The following is a 14,689-nucleotide window of genomic DNA, read 5'->3' as shown; positions in this document are numbered from 1 at the left end:
CTACTGTGCACTGTAGTCCCATGACTGAATTTGTTTCTGATATTGAATTTCGTTTGGTCTAAAAGTTTTCTGGGGCGAGATTTTTGAAGTACCGTGAACACCTGAAATTTTCGCGGATGGTGTTCGTTTGGAAGCCCCAAATCCGGTACCGTATGAACAAAATCAAATTCCGTATTGTCAAATTAAAAAAGTGGGACCTGAGAATTTGAAAAGCGTAACCTTTTTTGATCTACGAAAAAGCGCGGCAAAAACGTTATATTTCAGAGTTTCGCCTCGTTCGAGCCACTTTCGCAATTAAGCTCGGTTTTTCGATGAAAGACAGATTATAGAGATGCTAGATATCATTTTCATACCAAGAAACGTAAATTTTGTCCAGAAAATCTCACATAATTCACAGAAATAAATAAGCTTCGTTTACTACCGTAGTGTTTTTGGGGCAAGGCCTCGAGAATTGACCGGGAAGCCGGCCGCGAACTTTTCCAGGTCCCACTTTTTTTAATTCGTCAACAACTTCTGTGCGGTTTTCTGTTTACATCACGACCGCTAGTATTTTTAATACACATATTTCACCGAAAACCTAAACTCGGTTGGGAATATTGCCAGAGCAATACGAAATCTGAAAATATTATTCAGTTTATCAAACCGTGCGTTCAAATTTTCATGTGCCAAGCTGTTCTAATTCGACAATATCCTTGTGGATATTCATGTGCTAACAGGCTTCTATGCCCAGTTTTTCTGCCTACTACTCCACCGTTTAAGTGAGAGTTGATTCCAGTTTAACAAGGGAGGTCGTTTTAGAAAGGCTTTCAGAATTTTCTTATTTTTTGACACGGGTTAGTTGACCCACTCAAAAAGCCCCTGTCAGAATCTGTATATGCACTTTTTCCAAAAATGCTGAAAATTTTCGTCTGAAAGTTTCCAATTTCTTTGTAAACCTCACTTTCTGCCATTATTTCGCCTCCTGGAAACCTCCGGGGAACACCACACACTGGTACACAGTTACGCACTGTTGTTTTCAGCGGTGAGGTGGACGAGTGGTAGTGGCGCGTGTTGTTCAGCTGAAGGTCTGGGGTTCGACTCCCTCAAAACATTTTTCGGGCCCGAGTTTTTGCCGATTTTCAAACTTTAGGAAGCAGAAATTATCAATTTTTCAGCTATTGAAATTTTCGAATTTTTTGGTGGCCACACTCCATGCGAGATTTTCGATGAAAAAATTTTCGCTCGAAACTTTTCAATTTTTGTATGGAATGTATTTTTATGAGTTCTTTTTAGTTTCTCATGGTTTTCTCGCCCCTTCCGACTCAAAATATTATGCTTGTCTGAGTAAAAAAAGGTTGAGACGCAGAGAAAAAGTGTCTGCGTCCCCACCGTCTGTGTGCTCTCCGCTTCGATATCGCTACCGTACTCAGACTGCAAAAAAATACTCTCTAACCTTTTTTTCCCAGACAAGCATAATATGTCGAAAAGTGATTCAAATAGTCCAACATCGATAGAGGTTTCGACAGGGGCTGTTTGAGTGGGTCAACTAACACGTGTCAAAAAAAGAAAATTCTGAAAGCCTTTCTAAAACGACCTCCCTTGTAAGATGTGAGAGTAAATAAATACAGTATTTTGATAACAAGTTTTTATTTTCAACAAAAACAATTTAGAGCTTTCCAAGATCACGAGCACGGGCACGCTCAAGCTTGAGCTTGCGGGCATCAGACTTGGCAGACATGACTCCTCCCCCCCAGTGCTTGCGGATCTCCTCGTGGCGCTCACTGAAGTTGTTGTTGACAGTCTCGACGAGTTTGTTCAAGGCAGACTTGTCCTCTCTGAAACAAAAAACAGTCTCACTCATAGCCTCACTTTACTATCTTACGGGTTGACATCGACAAGAGCGAGAGCAGCAGTGGTCTTTCTGCGGACAACGGTTCCGAGAGCAGCCTTTCCCTTGATGATGGCGTATGGAACGTTGAATTTGCGGCAGAGGGCTGGGAGGTGGAGAACAATCTCGATTGGGTTGACATCGTGAGCGATGAGGACCAATTGAGCTCTGCGGGTTTCAACAAGGCGGGTGATGGTGTTGACTCCATGGCGGACAGTGTTTGGGCGCTTGGTGACTTCCTCCTTCTTTCCAGCAGCACGAGCCTCGGCACGAGCACGAAGACGATCCTTCTTGGCCTCGCTTGATTCCGGGCGGTACTTGTCAAGAAGCTTGAAAGCTTGTCTAGCTGAAAAACAATAGTTAAGCTCCTTAACCACCACCTTCATCAATCAAATCTTACTTCACCTGTCAGAGTGGATGCGTCAGTGCAAAACACAAGGTTTGCTTATACTACATTACTCTGATAAGAACTTAGCTATACCAACCGGACTGGCTATCAAGGGCGGTTCTGAACTGGTTGATGGTTGGTGGGATCTTCAGGCGCTTCTGGAGAATAGCCGATTGACGTTGAAGACGGATGTATTTAGGCCACTTGACGAAGCGGGTAACATCTCTCTTTGGCTGGATGTCTTGTCCTGTAATTGAAGTTCATTATAATTTGGATATTATTGTAATTTGCATGGTTTGTCCTAACCGTCATTGATCCGTCGGATCTACGGAAGGATAAGGAATATGCAATTCAGCCCGGGCATCTCAAGTAGCATTAGAGGGCCACACAGACTGTTGGTATACGACACGGTGGACCAAGGTCAACTTAATAGAAAGCCCTCGATGCTCCACAATGAGAAGCAGTCAACCCCGAAGAGGACCGCTAATCACGTGTAGATAATGGAAAAACGTTCCCAACCCAGTTAAAAACCTACCGATGTTGAAGTTGCGCGGTCTCTTCTCGAAAAGTGGGTTCTTCACCTCCTTTTGGACTTGAGTTTGAGCGCGGATGTGCGCTGGAACAGCGGCGACTTTCTTCTTGATGACCTTTTTGCTTGGCTGGAAATAATATCGTTAGATTCCACAAATTTACGGAAATGCACAATTCACAGCTAAAGTTTTAGCGGAATATGCAAATCGAGCTAAAAAAACTCACCATCTTGTATGGACGAGGGGCCCAAAAGTAACACAGAACAACGAATTTTAGGCCACTACATTTTCGTCGACTGAGGATCAAACGTTTGATACTCAGAAGCGAAATTGTCCAGCAGAGCACTGTTGTTCGCAAGATTTCTAGGCCGCGGCCACATCGTTTTCAAAATTATTTTTGCAAAAAGAAAACGTATTTTTTGGTTGTGATGGAGTATTGAAAGGAAATTGATATTATTGTCAAATTAAAAAAGTGGGACCTGAGAATTTGAAAGGCGTTTCATACCAAGAAATCTAAATTTTGTCCAGAAAATCCCATTGAATTCACAGAAATAAATTTCGTTTACTACTGTAGTGATTTTGAGGCAAGGCCTCGAAAATTGACCGGGAAGCCGCCCGCGAAATTTTCCAGGTCCCACTTTATTTAATTCGACAATAGGGTTATCGATGACATAAAAATGTGTTTTTCTAATGTTTTTAGAAACTTTTCATGCATGCTTCATGTGTTTGAGTATATAAATTGAATGCAATCTGATGCTTAGTCTTCAAATGGTTTTCCTTGCTTGCTTTTTGTATCCACTGACGGTTTATTGTCATACGAAGAAAATTTTTCAGCTGTGGCTCGTTGAACCCCGTGCAAAATGGCTTCTCCCGAGCCTGAAACTCGGCGAAAACAGCGGGTATATACTGCGACGGTGCGTGATATGAATTCTGACAAAATAACTTTTGAAACCAGTTGGAAGAGAACTTGAGTTGTTTCTCAACAACTGCCAAATTTTGTCACTGTTTGAATCTTTTTTTTAGGTACCACGGATCGATGTAACCGGTCAGTTCAACGATTATAACGCTTCGGACATAGAAAACAGAAAAATTATGAGAAAAAGGGAAGCGGTGCTAGTAAGATGGGATACAGATGAACGTCACTTTTATCAGCAAGAGTATAGAAAGTTCTATAGAAAGATCAAATTAGATCGAGATTTGCTTAATTACAAATATGACTGGACAAACAAAGATTGCCACAGTCAATGCTTTCGTATTATTGCCCAAAGTCTCCAATCCAGCAGAAGTGATAAAATGGAAGATATAGACTGGTTCATAGAGAAATTCTACAAAAATGAGGAGCATACGATGTGAGTTCATTCAGGAAAAAGTTATGACAGAGTACTTTACAGAGGTATTGGTAAATATGACGATACTTATACTCCTCCAGCCAGACGCATAAGAATCACCAAAAATATCACTTTCGATAAGAACGATGTAATTCCGGTTTATTCCGACTTACCAGGCGAAACCTCAAAAAATCTGGAAATTCCCGACAACTTCGTCTACGAGTACAGTAATGTCAATTTTGTGGACAAGTCTCAAGAACCTGATTTGGTGAAAGCGATGGAATTAGCTCAACAAGAGGAGAACTTGGTTAGTTTTGAGCGCTGGTTTATGATTTGAGATTTGAATATAAATTTGCGAAATTCAGATCAAATGCAACTGCCATTCAGGCGATAACATCGTTTCTTGCTATGAGAATAAGAACTGTCCATGCTTTAAAATGAATAAAAAGCTTCGAAAATTTCAGTTCCATATAAAAGATCGGCCTCGCTGTGAATTTGTAAGTTTTTGCGTTTGTTCTTTCTTTCAGAATGTAATCAGTCGCTGGTGTAGCCTTTCTAAGAATAAATACGTTTTTTTTCAGTCCTCTTTCAAACCGATTATACTGGCAAAGCATACGGATGTCATGTTCGATAATATCGGATTCTCATGCTCGGAAGTGTGTGCATGTGCTGGAAAATGCACGAATAACACTCTCTTGTTAGCGAACAAAAAAATATTTCCGTTAGAAATCTATCGTCAGAATCCACACGTTGGTTTCAACATACGATCCTCTGTGCCGATTCCAGCCGGAACTCCATTCAGGACTTTTACTGGAGAGATTCGCGAATCAGTCAATGTTTCTGACGAAGATCTGGATTACGCGTTCAAAGTGTGGCAATATAACGAGACAAGACTCCCCGTTGATCTAAAGGATATGAAATTCACTGGTGAATACAAACGTCTGCTCTTCGAGCTTTTCCAAAGGGACTTTTTTATTTGTCCCACAACTTGTGGGAACGTTGGAAGAACGGCTGGCCACTCCTGCGTGCCCAATGTCGAGATTCTAAGAGTGTATCAAAAAAGTGTATCGCCGGCGCACATCAATCTGATTATGGTAGCTCGGGAAGACATCATTCCAGGAACTCCGGTTGGTTTCTAGCTAAATTTCCATAACTTTTCTTAATCTTTAGTTGACAATCGATTATGGAGCTGATTTCGCAGAACGGCTGAAAGATGTCTGCCAGTGTGGTACTTTCGCTTGTAGCAACAGCAAGGATAAAGAATTGTTTTCCGAATTGAAGTGGGTGGACGTAAGTATTCCGATATCTTAATTGTTTATTATTTTTCTTTCAAGTTGGCACCTTGTGTGGCAAAACTTCATGAGCTGAAGTTCGAAAAATATCGAGATACTGTGATTGACGTCATCAAAGAAGAAGAAATTGCGCACAGAGCAAAACGTCGTAGATTGCAGGCCCATTAAATGACACAGTCAAATCTCTATCCTGCAAACTTCAGTATTTTGGATAGTTTTTCAACCATTTTTACCGAATCTCACAAACAATTGTTTGCAAAACTTATATTATATTGTTTTAGTGCAATTACAAACTGAAATCCATTATCTGCACTATATTGGTTACCCACTGAATATAAATATGAAATTTGTTAATTTTCTTGATTGTTTTATCAGTTTGTTATAACCTGGTAATATATTTATCTGGCCACAAAATTTTGGACTTTTTCCCGACTGTCGGAAATTCCGAGTCTCAAAATATGGAAATGTTCCGATTTTGAAAATTTCGAAATATTCGGATTTTGATGAGTTCGTATTCCAATTTATTCCAATTTTTGATCGTATTCCAATTTATTCCAATTTTTGATCAGAAATCCCACTTTCCCATAAAAAAGTTCGGAAAATTGACAAATTAATTTGAAAACAGTATTGAAAGCAATATAATTCCACTCGAGACCATCAACGAACTTTTTGAGTGCGCCTTTGATATACTGTAGTCCATAAGGAAATGGCCTCTGCAAAGTTTCCTGGTTTTTTAAACCAAGGTTGAGCATATTTTTTTGAAAAATTCGATTCTCAACTCTATAGGTTCATTCTAGGAGGCCTAGAGGGGTAGAGGCTGTAGGAAAACAGAAATTCTTTCACAGTAAGGAGTAGATAACCCACTAGGTTTATCTTCAACTCTAACGATATTTTCCGAATCTTCTTCGCTGGATTTGAGCAATATCCTTCTAACATGTATCGTCTTTTCGTAAATTTCCTTTTAAACCTGCAATAGTTTTCTGCCAACCACTGACTATAAAAGAGAGAGAGAGAGCGAGAAGCGCAGGAACTGCTGTACGTTTCGCGTCGTTTCAATCAAAGGTATGCTTTTCGGTATTCTTTTACCTCGCTCGTCCCTCACAAACGCAATCCTTTAAAGAATTTTCAACTTTTCTGTTCAGTGAACATCATGTTTCTAGATCAAACTACAAGTTTCCTTAGACTGATAAGAAAATCGATAATCGTATCGAAATTATTTATGTGCAGAACGGAAATTCACTTTTTACTGGGACTTCGATATTTCTCCTTTTTGCTATCCACTTTAGTTTTCATCGAATATTCTTGATGAATGTCCATTTTCTTTGATATCTAATTTTCACTTTTCCAGAACTTGGGTGAATCATTACCAGTTGGAGACAGGGACGATCACAAGTGGGTGGAATTGGTTTGTCAGGTTAGTTTTTTTCTTTGAATATTCATTTTTCTATAATCCAGTCGTACAATATTCTACCAAATTAGAGGTTTCCCACAAGTGCTTGTTCATGATCCCATTTAGCTTCGAATTGCCTTCGCCCTCTGCTGGTTTCTGTCCTTTTGCTCATGAATAAATACCCTAGATTGCGTGATGTTGTGTCCTACTAAACAATTCGGTTCGCTTCAAATCACGATGTGATAGCTAGTGTTTCCAGCCGTTTTTCTCATCTTTCCTTATATTCTCGTTTTAATCCGGATTCCGAGATCTTTCACCGGCGGCTAATCCATATATTATGCTCGTTCTCAATGGGGGCTCTCGTTATAATTGAAAGAGAAAATCTGTCTCGTCAATTTTGAATTCTCTCGTTTCTCTAGAATGCGCAATTCATAAAAGCCGAAGATGGTAGCGCTCCAAATAGACTCGAAAACCTATTAGGTCCGTTTTTAAATTTATTTCTCGCAAATGGAATCTGGATATGTTAAGACTCTTTGAAAATTTTTTATCACTTCCGTGAATAACGAACTCTCTAGAGAGCTCTCTGGATTATCTTCGAATCTGCTTGAGGTCCACTACTTTCTGTTGATACTAGATGTCAAAAAACGCTGCTTCAAGTGGAGTGAGAAACTATGATTCTCACTGAACTAGACATCTAGTTTAGGATAGTTTGCAACGGAGTATCTATGTAATTCAGGATGTATTTAGAGTATTGAAGATGTCCGCGTAACAACCCAACCACCTTACTAATCGTTAGACTATTTTTTTTCCTTTGCTATGAAGAAGAATAGAAGAAGCACACGCTTTTGTATATGTTTTGATACGGGCCCGAAGACAGTGGAAAAAAGACGTCGAATGGGGAAGAAGCAGAAGCAACGATCATCATCAGTGACTGACGATAAAAACCAGTCTCAGGAGTGTATGTATGTATGCCACTACACTGCGCCTCGGCATTAGCAGCAACACAGTCGGTACGGGACTGTCTTCTTCTTCGTCTCCTCTTTGACAAATCGTTGTCATCATCATTTTGTGTTGGTTGGGGGTCCAGCCTCTTCTTCTTGTTCGTTGTCGTCGTTGGATGCCTGTGTATGTATTGTATGTGTGCTTTATGGGCAAACGAACAAAATGCATATCATGATTATCACGACGACTGTCGCGTCGTCGTCCGCCTTCTTCCTCTTCTTCTAACAAATCGTCCTTTTCTTCTCCCTGTCCCTGTTCTCATTTTCCTTGTTTAGATGACGCACACACATAGACTCTTCAAAAAATTTTTGGTTTCTGTGCTCGCGCCGATAAGAGCGCGGGGCGAAAGCATTGATTCCAGTTGAGTCCTGTAACTTGACACCCAAAATCTATCGGCGCCTCACTACGCCATCACTCAGCTGGTATTCTCGTGTTGTCTCGCCAATCTCTTCTGTTGAAAGTTTTTCGCATCTTTTTTTAATTCTTTGAATGTGCCACTGTGAACTTTTTTCCAATAGTAGAAAATTCTTAACTTTGGAAACCTGGATATGTTTATTTTAAGTATCTGCATCAATTAAATCCTATTTTGGAAGTTCTTGATCAGCATAGAAAACCAGAATCAGTTTTATAAAATCTAAAAATATTACATATTTTCCATCTTCGTGTGTGAATCGCCATAGTAAATAGACCACTGGTGGTGGGAAAAAAGTTTTTGTTTATTCTTTTTCTTCTTTTATGTTTCACCGTTCTTCCGTTTTCGAAAATTTTCATTCGAATTTTTTTTTCATACTGACGAAGAACAACCACGGTGTAGTGACTAACACTATTTGATGAAAAATGTCCTAGTTTTTGTAGTCAGTCAACTTTTCCCCGGTAACTTTGGGTTTAAGAGAAATTCGAGGGATCTCAATAACAGTACCGGTCAATAAGATGTACACAAACGTATTTTCAGTGAGTTTTCGGTCATTTCGACAATTTCCAGAACCCTGAAGCTCGTCTGTCGCGTTTCTGATCACTTTGAATGTTTTAGACGGTGACTTGGATTGAAAACTTGGAAAATTTCCTTCAAAATTCTCAAAATGATGGGAAACTTGGAAGCCGTGCTCCAGACTCTGGAAATTGGCCAAAATGGTCGAAAGTCAACTGAAAACTAGGTGTTTTGTATATCTTGCTGCCTGGTACTGTATGCGGCTGGGTATGAAGTTTCCTTCATTAGAATTGACCCTTTCTCTCTCTGGTTCACCTACTTCAAGACGTCCATTTCTCTTTTCCAATCTATTTTTTCAATCTTGCAGCGAAAGTTTGGGGAGGAGGACAGGTCGGTTCGATTGAATGACTGTTCTCATTTTCTTTTGCTTTCTTCCTAACAGTTCTGAAACACAAGAACGAGGAAAATGTCAATTTGCAAGATATGCGGGGAATTAGAATAGTTAGAAACGCCTTTGATAAGACGAAAGTGTGGATCGGATGTGTTATAACACAGTTAACATACATTCAATGTGCGGAACAAGGTTTTTGAGTATTTAACAGTTATATTTACTTTTGTACTTCGGAAGAATGAGTCATTCAAAAAACAATGACCGATCAAAAGTTTCCTGTTGGGTTTGCTGAATGGAATTGAAAAAAAAAACAGTGTGATATTTATGTTGTTACAGTTTACATTAAACGGGGTTCTTTTGATGTTTTTACAATATAAAAAAGATCCAAAGATACCTAAGAACCATCATTATACAGTAATCTCTATCATTTTTTACGGTCAATGGGAGAGATGAGAGACATAGACATACACAGAACGATTAAAGCTAAATTTCGATCAGCGAAGGGATCGGCATATATGTTGCTTCTTCCTTCTTCATGCCATTGTTTCTTGATAGGATTTCTTGTCGTCTAGATCTCAGAATCTCTTCAAATCATGCACTCAGTCAGATGCCTTCTCTCACAATCAGAAAGGTGGGCGCGCACATCTCGCTTGCGCGCGGACTGGTTTTCTGTCGTTTCGTCGTCATCTTCTTGCCTTTCGTCGCCTGGCGGCTGACCTGCGTCTCCGTTGGATTCTTCTTCCCGCATTCCGCGACATACGACGCAATTGGTGTACTATTCCCGTGTGCCTCTTTTAGTGCCGTCTTCTTCAATGTGCAGCAGCAACAACAGTCAGGAAAAGAACAAATTTTGGAAAAAGACGTATTGTATGGCTTTTTACCGTGAGAGAGAAAAAGAGCACAGGGATTTGGAGACAGCCCAACCAACTTGGTACTGTGTTTTGCGCGGGGTGTCTGTGTGTCAAAGAGTGCTGCGCTCCGTGCACTAACCGCAAAGAAGGCTATCCCTATACAGGATTTTTGGCATCAAAACGAGCAGTCTGTCTGTTTCTCCTGTGTTTTTTTTTTTCATATTGTTTCTTTTTTTCTCGCAATCGGCGTGTTTCTGAAAGTCTTAGAGTGTCTTCTTCTTCCTTCTTTCACTTTCCGTCGTCGCCATCGTTCGGTTCGCAAACCACCTCTTCTGAATTCCGTGGCCTTCCTTTCTTTCTTCGTTTTTTTCTTCTTTCCTTTTCATTTGTCAGCCCCGAAAACTAGTAGCTACAGCAGCGACACTCACTAACAAGGCATCTGAAACTGGGGTACATTCTTTTTCTTCTCATTCATATTTTCCTTTATTCTTCTCTCCATTATTCTCTTTTTAGTGAACCTATCAAGAACTTTCATCAATTTTGTGTAGTTATAAGAATAACCTCTCAATGTTTCACTTCAAGGAAGAGATGAGAATCTACATGTCCAGTGTCCAAAATTGAACTAATTGCTTTGTGTGTTATAACCCCCAATGTGCACGAACAGCCTCTCTTTCGTTTGCGTTCGAGGAGAGGAAAAAAGTTGGTGAATCTCACGAAAATTAGTGGTAAAACCGTACTGTTTTTTTTGCTCCCTTTCTCTCTTTCTCCTTTTTCTGATGTTAGTAGCTGGCACTTGATTCGAACAACATTTAAATTCAACATCAACATTTCTATATTCTTTTTTCTCGTTTTTTTTTCTCTCCCGTGCATCGAAAACTATCATGTTGTGCAATATCTAGAGCCTCCGAATCTTGTAGATCCTTTATTGATTGACCACCTAGTTCATTTTCCCCAAAAACTGTTGTTGTCCCTTTTGTCACGTACCCCAACGTTGATTCACTGTTCGCCTAATCGCTTACCGCTTACCACCACCACCACGTGAAGATGAGTGAAAAACAGTAGGTAGGTTACTATATTGATTAGGGCAACACTTCTCTTTACGAAGAATAGGAGAGAGTGAGAAGAAGAAGAAAAAAGACAAGAAAACTGGTTCCGAATCGGCGAGAAGACTTTCTTCTCGCCGATCTCGAGAAATAGATCGGTTTCTAAATGTGTGTGTACATGCGTAGAATATCTTACTTTTTTACGCTCTTCTTTCTTCTACTATTTTCAAACTTATTTTTCTTTTTAATCCGAAAATTCTAGAGCCGAAACATATTAATTCTAGTCTATTCTAGACGTCTAGACAGACATGAGACTCATTGTGCCATGCACGACATCTAGGAGTCAAATTCTGGAAAGAAAACCTTTTTTGATAGAAAATAGGATAAAAGAATCTAAAGTATTATCCTGGTTTTAAAAATCGAAGCTGAAGAGATGGACGAAAACTAAAGTAACCTAGATTTGCTCCGATGTTTTGTGAATCAGAATACAACCAAAATCCCCTCATTCGACTTCCAGTTTGTCTAAAAATGGATTTGAATTCGAATCTCCTTGTGTATTTTTTGTAGTTTTCTGTCTCAACTGAATTGTTTTGACTCTCGATGTGTCAAAATCACCGTTGAGTTTATTTTTGGCTACCGTTTCTTTTTTCTCAAGTTTCGTAAGTGTTATTAACCGTCGTGCCACACTGTCGCAACCGCCGCCTGTTGAATTTATTTTCGTACGTTCCATGTCTTCTTCTTCTTCTTTTTTTGTATGACGATCGACATCGACATCGACGACGTCATGTGATGAAAAAAGATGGTGGTGTGCGTACACCTGCGGAAGGGGCACAAGACAGTACTAATCATTTGATTATCATAGCTGTAATGTCTCTTTTCAAACAAGAAACTAACTTTTTTGGCTTTTCAATCTATACGTTCCTGTACCCTTGTGGATATTCTAGGAAATTTGGATTTTATGAAAAAAATGGGTGTGCCAAACCTCGGCGCTGCTGTTGCTGCGACAGAGAGACTTTTCGAGCAAATAACACAACACACGCATATCTACCCATACACATTCAACATTGTTGTGGTGGCAATATATGGACATATAAATCTTCTATTAAATTCGTTTTTGAATAGATGGGAGGCCCTCTGTGTTGTCCGCTCTCTTGTCACCTCTTTTTTATCGTTGGGTGGGTGACTAATTGGTATTACTAGTCGAGAGAAGAATAGTGAAAACCCCGAGACACAGAGAGTTTCAGTGTGAATTTCAGTTGTTAGAGTGGGAAAGAACCGTGCTGCGCGTTTCGTTTCTGTACTAGTACTACTGATGATCAATGGTAGATCAAGTCGGAATTTTCGCGAGACAGTACCCCGTTTTCTCTTCTTTTTTCCTCTTGTGATCATCTGGCGGCCTGGGCAAACCCCGACACTAAAATGTCCTTTTTGGGAAAGACGAACGCACTTTGGTCAATTTTCGGGATACTTTTTTTTCGGTATTTTTTTCTAGTGAGGTCCTCTCTCCTCCCTTTTCTTTATTCTTCCTGTCGTTCGCAGTCTTCATGTGTCTATCTATTTCTTCTTAGCCTCTCTAATTTTCATTGTCTTTTCTTGTTCTGTGTTGCACTCCACTTGATAGGAGAGAGAGAGTAAAGCAAGTCCTCCTTTCTCTCATTTGAAATCTAATTTTGGGAGAGGTTGTGTCTGTGGGCCTGAGCAGCTCGAATTAGCAAATTTAAGCACTCATTCAGCGTATCCTCTCCCTCATTCCAATATAAATTTCCTGTCGTTCCCACATTATTACTTTTGTTTTTCTGATTTTAGCTTTTCGAAGGGGATATGACCCAAAATTGAAATAATGTCCATATTCCTATTATTCTGGTATTTAAAAAATCCGATCTGTGGAAGAAATATGCCGGTGGCCGTGGCGGAAGGTCCCACAACGACAACTACAGTAACCTAAAAATATTTTTATTTTCCGAATTTTTAAAAATTCGTTTTCGTCGATTTTTCTGCTACTTTTCCCGAATTAGTCGGAACATGAAAGCTTTTGATATTGAAAAATTGACTGAAAACGCACGAAAATTAAGATAATAAATCCGGAAAAATTTTTAGATTACTGTAGTTTACGTTGTGGGACCAGCTCCGATGTTTTTTTCGTACGAAAACAAGACTAGCTGATATTTGTTTCCCGACACCCTCTGTTCGTTTTCTCACCATCTGTCACTCATTTCACTGTCTTCCTTGCCTTCACGGATCAGCTTTTGAACATCCACAAAGTTTTATGGCTTCTTATCTGGTTTAAATACACAGAATGTTTCTTTTTGAATCATCTGCAAAAGCCTCTATTTTTTTTTCTTCTCTCTGATGGATGAAAGTGAACTATGTCACATTTTGTGGTGGAGATGCCAATTGCCGTTTAGTTTGATTCTTTTCATTCTTCGAGAAGGCTAGAGACTAGAGCTCAGATATATATATATATATATATATATATCGCATCTTGCTCTCTTTCTCTTTGTGAAAATTTATCAATTCAGTGGAAGCGACTGGCCAGATGTAGGAGAGATGGAGGAGGATGTGATTTGAAATAGTTTTTTGAAAGAATGCAACTATGAAAATTGAGAACACCTTCTATTTGTTGTTTCCGTTTTTGTCCATCCGTTCGCCGTTTGAAATGCACTGTCTCTCGCCAGACTGTACACTCTTAAGCCTGTCTACTCTTCTTTTTCCCAAATATGCATGAATTTATATATCGATTAGAAGAATGTGAAAACAACGATTCAGAGCGCCTCCGGGCGAGAGTGTGGAGCGGTTTGTTTGAACATCCACACCCCCCGTTGTCGTCCATAACGAAGCATTTCTGCAGAAGACGACGATAGTTGAGGGGCGAAACGGGTTGAGACGCTTGTCTCGCAGCACTGACCAAGTCCCATGTATCTTCTTATTTTTTCCGCATTCATTTTATATTTGATCATCAATCGACGGGATAATGACCGTGTTTCGAGACAGAGGTCATTCTCTACATTTTTCCATGAAGTCTCTCTCCGGAAACCTTTCATGCCTTTTTTCTCTTTGGCTTTTTTTTTTGATTGACATCTGATGGCTTTGAGTGTTTTAAAGCATTTCCAAAAAGCACGAATTTGCTCTTTTTGGTTAGAATCACGATTTCTCTCGTTTTGCCTACAGTATTCATGTTTTTTGCTCTTTTGTTTTGTTTTTTTTTCCATGAATCGGCAACATCATCCTCCTATCTATTAAATGTGATTGTCAGCTGTAAACACGCTATCAGATAACAACGTTATGTCATTCAATCAATTGATTTCTTATTCACTTTCAATAGCCACGAAAAGAGAGAAAAGACGTCAGACTTTACGATGGGCTTGATCTGTTTCTGCAGAAACATACTGTAACCCTCTTCATAGTCAACCATCGATTACTGTATGGCTATCTAGATAGTTTTTGGATCAACATTTTTCTTTATTTCTAACAAAAAATAGAATCTCCGGTGAGCGAAGGTCACACAACGAAAACTACAGTAACCTATGAATAATTCTATTTTCCGTATTGATTTTTTCGTTTTTTTACTGATTTTCGTCAATTTTTCAGTTGTTTTTTTTCAGAAAATAAATTCGGAAAATAGAAAAATTTTTAGGTTACGGTAGTTTTCGTTTTGGGAGTTTCGGCCACGGCCACCGGA

General features: G+C 39.5%; 3 protein-coding genes across 3 annotated transcripts; 2 read left to right on the top strand and 1 right to left on the bottom strand.

The window, feature by feature from the left end:
* Window positions 1-1,205: 1,205 nt before the first annotated feature.
* CBG26438 lies at window positions 1,206-2,217 on the top strand (the record flags this gene model as incomplete). Its single annotated transcript, XM_045235868.1, is given in 5 exon segments — window positions 1,206-1,323; window positions 1,650-1,863; window positions 1,881-2,134; window positions 2,149-2,161; window positions 2,214-2,217. The coding sequence occupies 5 exon segments, from the start codon at window positions 1,206-1,208 to the stop codon at window positions 2,215-2,217; spliced, it is 603 nt and encodes a 200-aa protein (XP_045098028.1).
* Window positions 2,218-2,401: 184 nt separating this feature from the next.
* Window positions 2,402-3,014, bottom strand: Cbr-rpl-7A (the record flags this gene model as incomplete). Its single annotated transcript, XM_002634075.2, has 3 exons — window positions 2,402-2,502; window positions 2,791-2,914; window positions 3,012-3,014. Coding segments are annotated over 3 exons (228 nt in total), but the record flags the coding sequence as incomplete, so codon positions are not given.
* A 631-nt stretch (window positions 3,015-3,645) lies between these two features.
* On the top strand, window positions 3,646-5,573 carry Cbr-set-21 (the record flags this gene model as incomplete). The annotated part of the gene is made up of 7 exons (XM_045235867.1): window positions 3,646-3,699; window positions 3,809-4,134; window positions 4,177-4,420; window positions 4,479-4,610; window positions 4,695-5,240; window positions 5,284-5,356; window positions 5,395-5,573. The coding sequence occupies 7 exons, from the start codon at window positions 3,646-3,648 to the stop codon at window positions 5,571-5,573; spliced, it is 1,554 nt and encodes a 517-aa protein (XP_045091914.1).
* Between the last annotated feature and the right edge of the window lie 9,116 nt (window positions 5,574-14,689).

This window comes from Caenorhabditis briggsae (assembly GCF_000004555.2).
Source record: "Caenorhabditis briggsae complete genome, chrIV, whole genome shotgun sequence".
Taxonomy (NCBI): domain Eukaryota; kingdom Metazoa; phylum Nematoda; class Chromadorea; order Rhabditida; family Rhabditidae; genus Caenorhabditis; species Caenorhabditis briggsae.
Note: the sequence above shows the minus strand (reverse complement) of the source record. Positions and strands in the feature narration are given on the sequence as shown.